This window comes from Eleutherodactylus coqui, chromosome 1 (assembly GCF_035609145.1).
Source record: "Eleutherodactylus coqui strain aEleCoq1 chromosome 1, aEleCoq1.hap1, whole genome shotgun sequence".
Lineage (NCBI taxonomy): Eukaryota > Metazoa > Chordata > Amphibia > Anura > Eleutherodactylidae > Eleutherodactylus > Eleutherodactylus coqui.
Genome location: NC_089837.1, coordinates 60,991,818 through 61,009,734, shown reverse-complemented (window position 1 = coordinate 61,009,734; position 17,917 = coordinate 60,991,818). Strand labels below are relative to the sequence as shown.

Sequence of the window (17,917 nt, the reverse complement as noted above, 5' to 3'; positions counted from 1 at the left end):
TGGCCACTTTATCAGAGCTCCCAGCCCTTTTATGATTGAAGCTTCTCTGTATGGACATTAGACCTGAAGTCTAGCATAAAATCAAGTGAGCAAGTTTTCACTTGATCAGTTTCACTGTAAATACGCATAAAACAGGAAAATCCAGCAATCTGAGCAACATACAATGAGGCTTGGTCATCAGTCCTAGACTAGCCATGGCCAGGATTTCACTGCCAACCTTTTGGGATTTTCTCTTGCAGCAGTGTGGAAAGTCTAATCAGAATAGTGCAATTGAGGAAAAGAGACTCTTGTGGACAGAATCAACTTTTCACCAAAAGGGGTTAGTGGAGGATGTCAAGAATCATTCTGACAAATAGGCAGTGCACAGGCAAGCAGACTACAGCCAAATACAGAGATCGTGCTCTAACCAATATGATCACACAATTCATTGTTCCTTAGCACGGATGGGTTATAATAGTAGACGGCCAGTGCTAGTGATGTTGCTTTCTTGGAGAAACAGAATGATGAGGCCTCCAGTGAGCAAAAGGGTGCAAAATTGGATCACTGAGCAGTTGAAAAAACATCATCTGGTCAGATGAATCTAGATTTCTGTTGCACTATTGTAAAAGGTGAAGCGGGACAGTTGACCAGGATGGGGATCAGCATGTGGATGATGTAGTCTTTGGGGGGGGCAGCTGCCTACCTGTAACTTTGTCATTGGGGTCCTCCAAAGGAAACATTAGCTTAACTTCCTCTGCCCAGCTCCTGCCCCAGGGACACGCTCCCTGTCCTGTTATCTGCTGGTACTGAGCAGTTAAAGGGGTTGTCCCGCGCCGAAACGGTTTTTTTTTTTTTTTCAACCCCCCCCCCCCCCCCCCCGTTCGGCGCGAGACAACCCCGATGCAGGGGTTAAAAAAGAACACCGGAGAGTGCTTACCTGAATCCCCGCGCTCCGGTGACTTCTTACTTACCTGCTGAAGATGGCCGCCGGGATCCTCTCCCTCGGTGGACCGCAGGGCTTCTGTGCGGTCCATTGCCGATTCCAGCCTCCTGATTGGCTGGAATCGGCACGTGACGGGGTGGAGCTACACGGAGCTACACGGAGCCCCATTGAGAAAAGAAGAAGACCCGGACTGCGCAAGCGCGGCTAATTTGGCCATTAGACGGCGAAAATTAGTCGGCTCCATGGAAACGAGGACGCTAGCAACGGAGCAGGTAAGTGAAAAACTTCTTATAACTTTTGATAACTTCTGTATGGCTCATAATTAATGCACAATGTACATTACAAAGTGCATTAATATGGCCATACAGAAGTGTATAGACCCACTTGCTGCCGCGGGACAACCCCTTTAACATTCTGGTTCGCACTCGCGGGATCAAACACACAGGAACGAACGGAGCTCTTATCCATAGTTGCATATGAAGAGGAACCAGTTTATTGAACTTAGGACACTTGGTTCTCCCTGAGTGCTGGGGAGCAGTCCATGCTCTTCTCTAGACGCTTCCCTGTTTTGCTCTCACTCACTGCCGAAGACTCAATGCCGCATGCTGAGGCTCCAGACTACAAAACTAGAGTAATGGTGTAGGGAGTATTTTCTTCTCAATTTTCCTAAGGCAATATAATCCAAATTTATGGTATCCCTTTACTAAAAGGAATAATCTTTATTAGTATACTTTAAAAAGGCGTATTTAATAACCCAGTATCCTCCACCTGCTGCTCAAACAGATATTAGTCATATCCCGTATTCCCTAGATAGCTAGGTACATAAAGGATGGGAAATCCTATCTAACGATTGTGTAATAGCAGCAAATGTAGAGTTTACTGAAATCAAAAAGCTACAACCAGTTCCCCCAAAGTGTTTCACCACCTCAGGGGCGTCATCAGGGGTTTGGGGCCAAATAGATCCTTTTCTAATGCACATCAATAAAGATTATACCTTTTAGTAAAGGGATACCATACTTCGTGTTATATTGCCTCTGACAAATTGTGAATTGCCTATTATAACCTAGTTTCCCTGGGGTCCTGTAATAGATTCGGGAAAATTTTCTTGAAACCCATGAATGGATGCTGCGATTAATTACTGCTATTCTGAAGGCCAAACGGTGGTCCACCACCTCTACTAGAAAGGTGTTTTTAATAAAAGGGGTATCTCTAATAAAGTATCCATTCAGTGTAAATAATGCTAATGTCCACTTTACCCTAATAGAGCTATTATCATGCTGGATGGCCCCCTCCATATATTTCAAACCACAAGCCATTGACTAATTGTAGTTACTTCACTTTAACCAAGCCCCTATCACCGGCTCTTTTGTCTTCCGACACAGTAAGGCGGTTAATCTAGTGGTTTACAATTCCGTGATAAAAGGTAGGCGCATAGAAATTGGTTTAGGATTTATTATTTTCTAAATCAAAACAGCAGGAGCCGCTCCAAGTTCTGTTCTCAACTTTTTTTTTTTCTTTTTGCTTTTCAAAGAATGAACGTTCATTGCTAATAATTATAGAGTTATACGGTAGGGGAAATCTTTTTTTTTGCTCATTATACTCAGTAGGCCTGCTGAGATTTCACATCAATTATCTTATGGAACTCACCTATAAATAATGTTTCTCATTTAGCATATTCTAGAGTTTTTGTCTTTTTTTGTAATATTTCTTTTTTTTATCATTCCAGCACTCTTGGTAACAGAAGAATTGGAACAAAGGGAGGAAGCTGCCTGTGCGTCTACATTCTAGGATGTCGCGGCACAGCAGGTTTGAGAGGGATTTCTGTGGAGGATGGGAGAGATGGGAGTGGAGCCCAAGCAGTAATCATATGAACACAAGTAATACCAATAGTATAGTCAATGGGAATGGTAACAACAGGCCGGGACTTCTGCCTCTACCCATTGTACCATCCCGTCTTCCCACACCAACATCTACCACTTCTACAACGGTTGGCAGTGATGCCGTGACAAGCAACGCAAGCAACCCTTCTGCAGCTTCTGCGTCCAAAGTAAGAAGATTTTATGATTAAATTTTAAAATGTATTTTTATTAAAAAAAAACATTTTGTAAAAAAATGTTTCCACTTTCAGAATAGAACTGGGGTGCCCACCGTAACCACTAAATAATGAAGACCAATGGGGGTCTCACAATGACTATTTCCACCCACAAAGTGCTGTGTATATATAGCCAAAATTAAAGGGGAAACGTTAATTGGCCTCAGATGCCGCTTAGAATCATAATGCTTTGCAGCAAGTCACATGATTGAAACATCACCTATATATGATGGTCTTTCATCTGGACTGTGAGAACTTTGTGTGCCCACAAAGGACCATAAAGTAGTTAATGTAGCGTTTTTGTCTTATTATTAGAATTCCCATTATATCAATTAATAGTGTTGAGTGAATCAAAGCAGTCAAAATTCTGTTTCAGGTTGAACTTTGTTAAAAGTTTGGTCTAGCACAAAACTGAACCTCAGGCAGTTTGTCTCCACCAAATTCATTAAAATTCCACCATCTTATACACCAGTTTTAAGGGGTATTGATGATGTTTTGGTTCGGTTTGAGCTAATTTGGACTCAGCAGAACTTTTTGCCAAAATTCAGCAAACCATTCGAACCAAACTTTTTAAAAGTTTGCTTATCACTATCAATTAACCTCCATTCGTGGTGGTTGTTATGTAATTAGGATGTTAGAGATGGTGGGACCTGTGAATGAAAAAGATAACCCTTTAGTATGTATGGATGCAGCAGGATCCACACTTCCTAGAAGTAAGAAAGTAAGAACAAAAATGTTATTGACCTCCAAGGAGAGCAGAGTCGTTAGCAATCCAGAAAAGTCCAGTGTAGAAGACAACTGATGTGATAAGCTGATTCCTTTCTATAGACCTGATAGCCAAAATCTTCTACTTCAACAAACATACTATACAGTTGATATGGTCTAACTAGGTAAACAGAGGTTTCTCAATACTCAAGGTATACTTGATATATGAAAAAAGGTTCTTGCAGTGGCCAGTGGTCAGGATCAGACTGGCCCATCGGAAAACCAGAGGGTCTTCCAGAGGCCCTAGTCTTTCAGACAATAATGAGCCCCAAAGCTCAAGCAGAAGACATCCTCCTTTCGAGCTGACTTTGTAGATCACTTACCACTAGGGTCAGAGGCTTAACTTGAAGCTCCTGGGCCCCAATGCAAAACCTGGAACGGGGCCCCCAACTATAATGCTTTATCCATAGTACTGGGCTCCCTATATGGAGAAGGGAGGCCTTATGGGCCCCCCAAGGCTCCTGGGCCCGGGTGCAACCGCATCCCCTGCATCCTCTATAGTTACGCCCATGACTAGGGTTTGTTATGGGATAATTCAAAAATAATCTACAAGCTCTTATTATGATGATATACTCTGTATATACAATGATAACATTAGAAATTACTCTGCATTTCAAAGTGCATATGCATTTGTTCCTTATAGAGGAAAGATTGTCCGTAGGTATCATTCCCTCTTGTAGACCCAAAATATCCCAGTCTATCCCAGTACTAATATTGAGCAAACTTTTGAAAATCTTGGTGTGGCCAGTTCACCAAAATTCGGCAAAAAGTTTGGTTTGGTACAAATCAGTTTGAACCGAAAGAGAACTTCACCCATACCACTAAAACTGCTGTCTAACACTTTCTAAGAGTCTTCAAACTCCTCCTCTTCTTTCTATTCCTTTTCCTCCTCTGACCATAAACGCGGCTCAGCGGTTGGCACTGTTGCCTTGCAGCACTGTACTACAAGGCAACAGCACTTACCATTGAGACCACCATGCTTCTTCTTTCTTCCTCCTCCTTCATCCTCCCAATAAGAGGAAGCAGAAGAAACACAAACACAAGGAGAACATAAAAACTCCATGCAGATGTTGGCCTTGGTCAGATTTGAACCTAGGTCACCAGAACTGCAAGGCAACAGTACTAACCACTGAAGGAGATGGGAAAGGAGGAGGAGGTCTGAGTTCACGATAATTGGAAGTTTGACTGTTTAGATCACTCAAAACTAGACAGTACCCATGATATTTTTGGGGTTTTTTTTGGTGTAATATGCAGCTTGACCATCCAGGAATGTAAAATGCCTCCCCACAAGATGCAAAAATTCTTCATGACCCCGATGTAAATCACTCAAACTGACCTATTCTTCATATGGGGGTCCAGTTACCTGTTTTGAACTGTATAGTACATTTGTCAAGGAGGACTATAATTTCTTACCATCCCCGCGTGTTCCTCGGAGGGTATATAACAGTTTTTTTGCATATATATTTGTATTGCATGATGTGTAGAGGGGAGACAAACCAAAGTGCCTCTTTAATATGACTGTGGAATATGTCTATGGCTGTGGTTTTTGATATTGGTCGATGTAGCACGTTGCATCTAAAGCTAGTCTTCATGGTGAAACTTTTGTGACCTCTCTTGTTGCACAACAATCTATTCACATTGCAGAAAATTGTATGAGTTCTGTAAGAGCGGTGTCCTCTGTTATTGGTTGTAGAGTGGACTCATTTAGACTTGGCCAAAAATATTGATTGTCCTTTAATGGACCCAAGATGGGGTAGTGTTGCTTGAAGGTTGGTAATGAATAGTTTAATCTTAAGAGGATATAATTTCAATCAACCTGATGGATTTGGCAAATTTCAACATGATGGCCGGCCTTCTTGTCATCATCACTTTGCTACTGGGAGTCATCACTTGTTATATATTGCTGTGACCACATGAATTTATGTGAGGAGTGCTTCTTGAGAAGTACAGTACGCAAGATTCCTTCTGAAGAGTATGTTCAGCAAAATCCACAGCATTTCCGCATCAAAAACTGCACCAAATTTGCAATATTAGTGCAGATTTTGACTCGAATGTAGCTCTGGATCTTACCTAAGTAAGTAAAGACACTTCCAAATCTCAGTTTTTACCAAGAGTGCCGCTCACTGCCTTCTCCCGGCAACCGCTACTGAACACCGTCACAGGTCAGATGATGTAAAGTGGGCTGCTTATCATTAGTTGGAAAGATGGCAGCATTCAATAGCAGTTGCTGGGTGCAGGCAGTAAGCGGCGATTGGTATCTTTGCTGGCTCCTGTTAAGCCCTAGTGGTCGCTAAAGGGCTGAAATGAGCTGCGGATCCATAGCTGAATCAAAGTCTGCAACAATGGCACGGATTGTGATATAGTTTTTGATGCAGAAATTCTGCAGCTTTTGCACCATTTCCGCTACATATGAACGTAGAATGAAGGGTTTGCCCCAAGATATAAACTTGTTCTCCATCCAGAAGATAGGGAATAGGTTTCTGATTGATGGGTGGACCAACCATTCGGATCTCCACTGATCATAAGGATGTTGTGTCGCCCTGTATGAATGGAGTGGTGACCAAGTGCTGGCTGCGGCTTAGTTTAAATGGTGGGAAAAGGGACCCTGTTCTGGTGATCGTTGGGGATCTCAGCAGTCAGGCCCCCACCGGTTAGACATTTGTCCGTTGACTCTATAGATAGGTTTAAATTTTGGGAAAAGCCCTTCAATATAGTATACTATCAGATATTTCTCGCTGGTTCTGGTGCTATAAAACAGTCACCTAGGCCAGTGAACCAAAAAACACCCACTTCGGCCAGTGGACTTCAACTCCATTCTAGTCTGCTGACTGGTTGAAAAGAGAGGTGTGAAAAAATGTAGTACACTCTGAGTAATACCCCAGAATAGTTCATGTCGCGCCTTCTTACAAGACTCAATTGTATCTAAATGGTTGCATTTTGCAGCAATCAACCTGTCAATCATTCAGTCAATCGTTTTGGTGTTCTCCGAAAGTGATGTCCTAGTTCTTTCATCGGCTTGGTGAGACGTAAATGTTATTTCCAACCTCGTGGCTCCATCCGGGTACATTACGCTTGTCAAGGCCATGATCTGATTCCGTATAAACAAGCAAGGTCTAGCAATAAAGCCGTCTGAAAGGACTTGTGAAGAGCTTGTCTATCATTTCTTGATCTGTGCCGGGCCTTCATAACGGGATGACTATTTTATGTATTGCGGTTTATTATGGTAAATGGTACAGCCTTCCACACACATAACATGTACATGACTTTTTGTCAAAACTGCTGTGTAATACAACACAAATGCACATACTATACAGAGAAGTGGCCCTGTCGGCGTCCGGGGGATGAAGAACAAGCCTGCGATGAAGCAGTGGGTCACCCGATTCCCCGACATGACCAGAGAACTGGGACACTATGAGTATAATTAAAGGTTTCACACACTTTTTTATGGTTACCATGATACATGCGATAAAAGCAGATTGCAGTCGCATCAGATGAGTGCAATCTGTTTTCTTAATCACACCTATACACTTCAATGGGCAATTTTTGTCCAAAAATCACGAAATTGGACATGCTTTTTTTTTTGCTTGGATGGTTCATGATATTAAAAAAATTGCGCGTGTGAGTAAAACCATGTCAGATAATAAGCTTTATGATCTGATGCGTTTTTGCTCCTATGGGAATAATGGGCGATTTTCACGTGTTTTTCACATGCGTGAAAATTGCAAGTGTGGCAATTCAAGTCAGCTATTGGCCTCAGTTTTTAGGACCGATATTCGCACGTGTACATACACCCTAAAGATGACCCTATGGATAACAGATCGCCTCTTCAGCCCACAATCTGGTCTATAGTCTGGAGGGAATCGGTGTGGTGATCAGCGGTAAAAAATGATATTTGGCACTTTTTGTATTTTGTGCCACAAACCTCTATTTTTAGGCCTTTTTTCGTTCCATCTCATCTCTGAATTCCGTATTCTGTACCACGTCTTCTCGTCTCTGACGGACATTGTTGATTTTTCCACTTATTTCCCGTTTAAAGTTGTGCCATTTTCTACAGCTCTGAACTGAAATATAATATACAGAAAACGAACACGAAAAAAATTGTTCTCCACCTCTCCAATATCTGCAGCTACTGAAAGTTTATTGCAGCCATTTGCGTCGCTTCCCGGAGCTCGTCTGACCCAAAGAATGTTTTTACTGGAAGAAAACAATGTAAAGCGCTCCCGTCCGTTTTATGGGGCTAAATGGCTTTGCTCGCGTCTGTGGTAACAAAAATATATACTTGTACTTCAGCGGTAACATAAACACTTGTGTGCCTGTGTAACCCTCCTGACGAGGCCATTCCACAGGAGCTTATGTCATAGGATGGTCAGGCTTCAGAAGACTATAACACAATTGGGCGTATTGGTGTAAGGAAGGTTCCCTGGTGGGGAGGTGGGGCCCTCAGGGGTCTTAACCTCAGGGGCCAGTAGCAACCATTCTGCATAGGCTCCTTACTGCCCAGCTGGGGAGGCTTCCTGTCTGAGTTGGACTCCATACCCGTGTGTCCTCATGTATTGGTGGTCTCTGGCCTGTAACAGTGCTGTCATGGGCTTTCGACCCACTGAGTGAGAAACATAGACCATAACTGCAGGGACTTTCAGACGTGACTTTAACAAACTAGGACAGTCAACTTATTGACCAGAAAATGGGTCCAAAATATCGACAGAACTCCAAAAACTCTCGCACAAATTAACGCTGAGTTAATAATAACCACTAACACAACACCCGATAGTATGGCTACTCGCTCCACCAGATGGGCCTAGTTGCTGCTCCCGGGATGGGGGTTAGGATGGTGGTCTCCCGGGCCCCAAAATGTTGAATCCTGGCACAGCATGTTAGCCAGGCCGTAGGCCAAGAGCTCAGATGAAGGAACAAATTCCATCTTCCTTCCAGTAGTTGTGTTTCCTTGCTTCTAAGTAGGGCAACACACACAAAATGATGCAGTAAGCCACTATTTATACCCAGCCTCGAGAGGGCCATCTCGGCACACACTTGACCACCATCACATGCCCACCTCTCCCTCCTAGGAACACTTATGCTATCGTGCAACATGAACACAAGGTGGCGATATAACGTAATTACTTAGCCGGTTAGTTGAACAAAAGCTAGAGAACAGTTACATGTAACACGTGAACCCCTCTTCACTGCCATTATTTCTTCAAGGATGTTGTCATACACAGTTTTTTTTCCAAGTTTTTCACAGTTTTGTCACTTTTTTTTTCCAATAAAAACCAGATGTTCGTAAATGTTAGGTGTAGGTCCATAGGGAGTTACGCAATGTAATATAAGTAGTGTGTTTTTGTTGTAGCCTTTTTTTTCTCTTTTTTTGTGTCTTTTGGGTTAATGGTATTTTCTCACAATTGCAGTGTGCTCTCTCTATAGGAAAAGAAAGGTCCAAAAATGGCAAGCAAAAAAGGCTAACGGTATGAACCCACAGAGTGTGTTTTGGAGCTGATTCCAAGCCAAAATCCGCTTAAAATACGCATACTATTGACTGGTAATTGGAAACCGTGTACTTGAACTTAACACGTTTTTCCCTGATACGTATTTAAAATGCGTGTCTCGGGAAACAAGAGAAGTGACGTCACTACTTTTTTTTGTTTTCCACATTGGTTTTTGCTTTAGAGATAAATGGGACTTTAAAAGATGTTTCGAATATGTATCAAAATATGCATAAAAATAGGCATCAAATGCAAAAATAGCGCCTAAAAACCGGGTCCGTGGTTTATTTAGGGGGATTTTTTCCACCCCTTCAGTTGAATGGGTGAAACTCTCAGGGCCCCTATGTGTGTCGTCGATGACATTGGGCAGCTCTTCCATGCTCATAGCCACAGGATCATACTCCAAGAACAACCTGGTGCCAAATCATCTCAACTTGTTGGGCTCACTCTTTGTCAGCAGCCTCTCCTCTGTCTGTAGTGCTTCTCCACTGCTGTACATTAGGCAGCACCTCCGATCACCCTTCTGGTTCCTGCACTCTCTCTGTGGCGCAGCAACAATTTCCTTTTTATACCAGGAGTCTCAGCCTATCGGAAACAGTCCTTTAAGCAGCCTCAATTCTATAGCTCCACAACTCGTGCAATTTCTGGCACGTGGTATTTTGGCACATCCTGTAGCCCATGGCAGCAGTTTAAACCTTCCGGGGTGACCCCTTAGAGTTGTTTCACAATATGAGCGCATCTCTTCATATATTAAGTGCATCATGCACCAATGGGGCTAATATTAAGATTGGCATTTGAAACATCAGTCTTATGTGTGTCCAATCTCTGGCCTCAACTGTACCATGCAACCTGCTGCCGAGACCCAAGGCAAGGATTCGGCACAATGGAGGGAGTGGCAGAGGTGAATATGAGCTTGTTTCTTATTCCAGCGTAGTTAGGCAGTTATGCTATGATGTGTTCCATAGAAAACGATGTGATCGATTTTGGAATCTATTTCTACACCTTCCTTTATCAGCCTGACATGACATGTCAGTTTCGCAACTGATTGTCCCACCACTTAATCTTAAATCTTGGTCTTAAGTTCCAGTGGCAAGGTAGCCTCGTATGCCTGCCTTCTCTTACGGGAAACCTATGAATAAGGGGGACTTGTTATTTGTATAGCTCCAACTTATTCCACAGCTCTTTCAGGTAATTTATTTATTGCCCCCCAGCAAGCTGGGTACTCATTTTACCGACCTCGAAAGGATGGAAACCTTGAGCCCGCTACCTGAACCACATGGGATTGAACTTGCAACCTTCAGGTTGTGAGCGAGAGCTTATGACTGCATTTCTGCTGCCTTAGCACTCTGCGCCAGGCGATTTTCTAAAACCTTTCAAAATAGGAAGCTATCCGAGTGTCTGTAGTCAGTGACTGACATGAGCTCATTTGTTGTACAACCTGCCAATACCACTCATTGCTTTCACGGAGTAAGACGGGAGTCACAATTCATTCTGCTGAGGTCTCCAGAACATTAGTGGTGGGCAGAGAGAGGAACTGTCTGCACACAACAGGCATCTGTGGTCACCAGCAAATACCTTTTAAGCTTCCTCCATAACCTAAGCCCCAAATACCGTATGTCTTTCTTTTAAGATTCCTTGGCAACAACCTTGTGGGAGTAAGGAGCTCGTAGAATACACATAGGATTTGGCAGCACAAAAGAAAGGAAATACAAATCATTTGTATCTCAATACCCTTTTTTTTATATATAAAAAGCTTCTTATGAGAACTTTATAACACTCTAGATATATTGCAGCAGATATCCAAGCAACCAGAAGCAGCGCTGCGTAAAAAGTAATAGTAATAACGGAAATGGCTCCATTGTGAGAGCTGAAACGTTGCTGCTAATGGGTAAATAAACACTTTGAAATTTGATTTCTTCTGGAGTGCTGCATTCTTATGGGATAAGCAGATATCCAAATATGGTCTTGGAAACTTTGTATGCAGCAGTTTCTATTTCTTTTGTGTGTTTTTTTTTTTGGGGGGGGGGGCAGTCAGGTGGGTAATGTACATTGCAAGTGTGTATTTTAAAAAAAAGTTGTGAGTCTTCAAAACTGTTTGTGCAACAGTCTACAACAAATACCTATCCTGTAGCATTCTACTGCCATAGATTTACATTGTTAAAGGGGTTGTTGTACACTATTGATTTGCCACTTGGGATCCCCACCAAATCAGTTGTTCGCTAGGCTGGTGCACTGAGCTGATATTTGGAGGATGCAGACAGCTCCGTTCGCACTGCAGTGGCCAGGTTTGGTATTGCAGACATCAATGTGAATGGAAATTTCGCCTGTAATACCAAGCTGGGCCACCATAGTGGAAACTGAGCTGTCTGCTTCCTACAGAAATCAGCTCAATGCGCAAACGCTACAGCCAGGTAGACTGCTGATCAGCGGGAGTCTCAGATGGTGGACTCCCAGCGATCTACTATTGGTGACCTATGCTAAGGATACGCCATCATTACTTTATAACTAGACAACCCCTTTAAAAAAAGGATCTTGTTTTTCAATAGGACAGAAAAGTGAGAATGTCTCAGTTTGTTTGTCCTGTTGACAAAAGGGAGCAGATCCTGATGGAACCATGATGGAAGCCCCATTGAAATTCTATAGATCCATTAACTGATCCATTTGAAAAAAAATAACAAGATGCTACATGTAATATGAACAGGTCCATAGTAAGGAAGGACTTGAGGGGGTCACTTTAGAGTGGAGAGCCGCTAATGTTCCAGAGTGGGAAAACAATTAACATGAGTGATAAGATATATTACAAATTTTCTTACATTCGCTTATACTATTAATGTATGCAAAGTTTGTTGAAAAATAAAGTGATCATTTCAAAGCTTTTGGCACCCTTGGGGGCAATTGTTTCCATTTATGTGTATGTATTTTGGGCTGACAATAGGTTTTAATTAAAGTTTTGCACTGTTTGTCTTCTGCAGCTTCTACATATCACTGTATATATAAACTGCAGCTAGTCTCAATAAGACATCCGTCAGTGAGGCCGGACTGAGCAGCTGATCATCTCTCTTCTCTTACACTTTTTATCAGCTAATTTATATCCAAAATGAAGATCAACTTAGTTGCGGTCATAAATTCTAACAAGAAGGTAGAGGAGAGGAGAACCAAGCATCAGTCCAGCCTCACTGGCAGATCTCCTATTGAGACTTAGACTGCAGTGTCTTCATACAATGACTAGCAGAAGCTGCAGAAGACAAACTGTGCAAAAGTTTTAATTAAAACCTTGTAAAAATTATTGTCCGCCCAAAATGCATGGAAGTGAGAAACAAACTTGTCCGCCATAGATGTTCTCAGACTTTAAGCATCAGCTCCTATTGGATTGTCCAGACGGAATACTGTCACAGCTCATGTTGGATCAGGACTGGGGTCACGTCACAGTGTAGGCCGCTGCCCACATGAATCACACCCTGCACATGCGCAGTGTCATTTCGGTACAGGCCACCAACATGAACACTTCTTTGCTAGTAAGTGGATGGATTGATTGGCTAAAGAGCATGTGTCCCAGCCGACCAATCAGCACTTGTCTATACACATTTATTCCAGCTCCTCCTCATCGAGGACGCCAATTACACCTCTCATCTGAAGGTTTTCCTGGTCTAATTGACAACTCCTGTAACATATTAACATAGTATGTTAGGCCAAATGAAGACAATGTCCATCTAGTTCAGCCTGTTTCAACCTCAATGTTGATTCAGAGGAAGGCAAAACCCCCAAAAGGCAGAAGCCAATTAGCTCTTTCGGGGGAAAAATTCCTTCCGGACTCCATAATGGCAATCAGAATAATCCCTGTAATGTTCCACTGTCAGATAGTCAGTTTGGTGTAAAGGATATTTGAAGTATTGTAACATCTACTAGACTCATGGCTTATTTTGAAATGGTATTACATCTGGGTCATTATGTGCTTCACATCCATACAGTACATATTGTAATCTATTGTAGTAGTCATTATCGCTATTTTCCACCAGGGTCACCCTAGGTTCTTGTAGTGGGGTTGCCCTCATCAGGGCGAATACTCCATTTTTTAGACAGGGTCTCATTGTATTATTATTTTGCGTTCACTGTGTTAGGATATTGTGTGTGAATCCATTATTTTAGGACCATAGATTATGTCCGATCCGGATGAGGCGTTTTGTGTCCAGCTTGGATGTAACAAATACAATGAATGTGAGAAGCTTTCTGGTTTCGGGTGTAGATGAGAATTTTACTGACAGTAAACAGGAGTCCTGAAAATGGTGAAGAATTGATGCACAAAGTATATGAGGAAGCTGAAGCTGAACTCTCCTTTATACATTGAGCCATCTTAATGATCAGTGGTTATTACTGCTGCAGAAGAGGACTAAGAGGTCATGGAGCAGAGAGGAGAAATTCAACATGCAGGAGATGGATGAGGAGACGGTGGGTAATTGAACTAGAACAGTCAGAGGGTCAGAAAGTGAGAAAAAAACATAGAGAAGACGGAATAATCCTTAGGCTAGATTTATATGGACGGTAGCGAGTTGCTCCCGAGAATGTTGAGCGCAACTCGTACCGCACCGCACTCGGATACCCCATCTGCGTCAGTTCTTCCATCTTGCACCATCAGTTAATGAACCCATTGGAAATAATGGGTTAATACATCGCGTAAATTCTGTGTGAAGATAGAATTTGTGCGATTTTTCTCTGTCGCGTAAATACGGCTTTAGAATTGCCTCATCTGACATAGCAGTCCTAGCGCGGCCCAGCTGAGTGCAAACTATGACTATCCAGCTCTTGTGAAACAACAATTCCCAACTTTCCTTTATAGTTATCAGGGAATGCTGGGAATTGTAGTTTTCCAACAGCTGGAAAACCACAGGGAATAGACCGCTATTTTAGAGTATAGTCATACGTTACAAGTCAGATACGCAGCAGAGCCGTGTTGAGGTTAACATCCAGAAGAAGCTGATGATGTGTTTCATGCTGTGTCCCCCGACTCCTGGCCTTCTGTCTGCACTACTGATCCTAAGGAAAACCACGAACCTTCAAATGCCAATCAATTATATGGTATATCAGCCGCAGCAGATAGGTGGTATACGGGACAATGGTGTAATCAGTTGGCTGTGTACACAATACGGATTTCTATGTACATCATTTACTAGTGAGAGTTAGCTTATTGAATCTCATCATTGTCTTTTTGTAGATCCTAGTCATCATCTACATCGATAGCTTCATCCTAACTGTGGGGACATATGTGATATTTCATGGAGATGGTGATTTGGAATTACGCAGATGGTCCTCATGGCACCTTGCCGAAATCATATAGTTCATCATCAGAATCCCTCAACAGTTCAGTCTTATGAGTTCTCTTCGTCGCAGTATGAAACCTGCAGCAGGTCTGATGGATAACTAGAGTTTAAGAGTGTTGTCTAGTTGTAAGGCCCTGATGGCCTATCTGCAGGATAGGTAGAGGTTTGTGGCCCGGGACCCCATTAGCTGTTCACCAGGCCACTGCACTTGTGCACTGAGCTGATTTTTGCTGGAAGCAGACAGCTTTGTTACCACCGCAGTGGCCAGATTTGGTATTGCAGGCAGTGTTACCATTGAAATGAATGTGAACATTGCCTGTAATATCATGCTTTGGCACTGCAGTGAGAACAAATCATTCTGCTTCCTGAAGAAATCAACTCAGTGCACAGGCAAAATGGCCTGGCAAACAGCTGATCTACAACTGATGGCCTGTCTTAGTGATAGGTCATCACTAGTTTTCAACTGGACAACCCCTTTAACCCTTTACTTGGTGTGCATACCTTACTTCTTTTTTAGGCCGGCCTTACTTACAGTTGTTGCGTGGGAGTTGCAGATACTACTGATTCGAGCTTGTACCAGGCCAGGAGTCCAACTCTACCATTGTTCTCTTAGGTCACCTGTTGCTGCTGGTCAATCATTTGTCTTCTCAGAGCTCTTGGGATCTCTCTCTGCCTTTCCATTGGCCTCCTCTGTCAGCACAGGCAGCAGCTTCCAATCCCTCCTTCCAGTCCCTGTGTAGCCCAGCCAGTAGTGTCTCCTTCTACGGCCCAAGAGGAAGCGGCCGCTCCTCTTCCAAATGCACACAGCTCACCGGGCAACTTAAAGGGGTGATCCGAGTTATAATTTTTCAGTAAAAGCATGTTCCCGGGAAACGGGGAGAGGTGCTTATATGTCGATTTGTTATTTCAGTGTATGGGGAACTTACTTTTACTGAAAAAATATATCTCGGTCCAGCCCTTTAACCACAGTGAGCATGTTCACTGCGCCGAAATGTGGTGCAAATTTTCACAGTCCATCTCCATAACAATTTAACCCTGTATGAGGACTCCCTTAGACATGGAACAGTGTGGCAGGTTCCCTTTAAGTTATGGAATAGTTAGATGAGCTGCCAATAATGAATCGGTGATAAATGAAATACATGTCTATGTAAACATAAGAATCATTAAGTGGCTGATCATGTTCTCTAATATCTAATTCATATTAAGACAAAACATGTTTTCCCTCTTCTAAAACATGACAAGATGTTCTGAGCCACTTCATTCAAGAGCCACATTCTGCCTCGTCTATTGACTGCTGCTCTCTACCGGAGCCAAATACTAATGCGGTAATGATTAAAACCGATGCATGAAGTGTCCCCATACAATAATTATTCATGGGGAACAACTTATATAGTCGCACATTGCATTGTCAACCAATCGAAACAAGGCAGTCGTATTTTATGGGCCTTTGAAGAGCTTCCTGGGATGCGGAATTTGTGATATTATTACTATTTGTATTGTTGTATCATGTGGGTTCGATTTTATCGACTCGGTCATGAGGCTGGCACAATGGGGTTGGTAATTTTGCCTGCACCATGACGATATGGATAATTCTGTGCGTTAAAGTTGCTAAAACGTGGACATTCACTTCAACTTTTTTTCCTAATTTTTGTTTTTCCTCCCCACTTTCCAAAACTCATGACTCTCTTATTTTTTCACCAATGCAGCTTTCTGAGGGCTTGTTTTTTACCGGACAAAGTTGTATTTTTCAATATAAATATTTAATGTAACATAATGCACTAAAAAACTTTATAAAAATTCTAAGTGGAGTGTGAAATGGGGAAAAAAGGTGATTTTCGCCAATTTGGGGTGGTATTGATTTTTGCACAGCATACACACTGTGCTAAAAAGGACAGGATAACTTTATTCTAGGGGTCAGTATGAGTACTACGAAACCAAATTTATATAGTTTTTTTTTTTACTGTACAGCTTTTAAAAGATAAAATATCAGATATTTTCTGTCGCCATCTAATGAACGACACAACGTTTGTATTGTTCTGCTGATGGGGTTATGTGGGGGCTGATTTTTTTCCGGGATGACCTGTGGTTTTTATTTGTACTATTTTGGAGTAAATATCACTTTTTGATCACTTTTTATAAAAATCTTTCTTAGAGTCCGGGTAACCAATAACGTGTAGTTTTGGAATTGTGTATTTGTTTCTGACAGTGTTCACTGTACGGGAAAAATAATGTGTTGTTTTCATTGATTGGCTATTACTGACTTGGCAATGTTATGGTTTTTTGTTTTCGTTTTTTCAAATATTAATACAGGAAACGTTTTTTTTTTTTTTTTTTAACTTGTAACATCCTTTATCTTTTTCAATAATAAGAAAAACTTTTTGACTCATTTACTTTTGCTTTCTTTTTTAGTCTCCTGAGGGGACTTGAACTTGTGAGCCTTTGATCACTTATACCATTTACTGCAATACTAAAGTATTGCAGTATATGGTATTTCTACAGGCATTCTATTAAAATAGGCCATGGTCTGTCCTAACAGGGAGAAATACACTGGACGCCTTCAGAAGGCCCTGTGCTGCCATTAAATCTGAACGGCTCCTTATGATCTCATTTTTTGTGGGGTAGGGGAAAGGTGTTCAGACCTTTGAACGCCAATTGGGGCATTCAAATCATGCTGTTAGAATTGACATTGGCATTTAAAGGATTGACAGCTGCGATCAGCATGAACGCTGATTGTGGCTGTTGTGGGAGGATGCCAGCTGTCAAGGACAGCCAACACCAGCTGTGTATGGCGCTCCATAGAGACCCCATGGACGGAGGGCATACATGAACGCCCTTTAGAGTCAAGTGATTAGACTATTTTTCAGGGACTGTTGAAGGCCACCAATGAGCTGCTAGTGTTAGATCATGGGAGGGTGTTCGGGGTGTGGCTAGTATTATAAAGGGTGGGGTTTAGTGGTGCATATATCTCAAAAATTACTGTCGCATCTAAGTCTATGATTGTGCTGGCCAATAGCTGACTGGTATATGCTGTTAATATAGTTTTTGCTATGGGACAGATTCAGCACAGTTTTCCTTTAAAATCCATCTCTATACCTGAAAAATTATAGTGCGGTCATTTTTTTTTTACGCTGTCTGATTCTCCACTTCGCCCTATGGCAAAACCACATATCGAGATGATTGCTGCCCGTAAAGCCACAACTCTACACCTTTAAAACCTCGGCAAACAAACACGCAATATAAATGCAAAACCATCCGGGAACAAAGCTAAGGTCAAAAGCATCGTGTTGTTATCAGAACGGGCTAAATTAGAACGACTCTTATTGTCTTGTGTTTCGCAAATGTG

The 17,917-nt window shown here is 42.2% G+C and overlaps 1 protein-coding gene across 1 annotated transcript in view; it reads left to right on the top strand.

Moving 5' to 3' along the window:
* Positions 1-17,917, top strand: part of KLHL29 (kelch like family member 29) — an 853,771-nt gene that overhangs the window by 381,942 nt on the left and 453,912 nt on the right. Inside the window, exon 4 of the mRNA XM_066589171.1 lies at positions 2,649-2,969. Within this exon, the coding sequence (XP_066445268.1) occupies positions 2,712-2,969 (258 nt within the window). The 5' untranslated portion in view covers positions 2,649-2,711. The remainder of the gene's footprint in view (positions 1-2,648; positions 2,970-17,917) is intronic.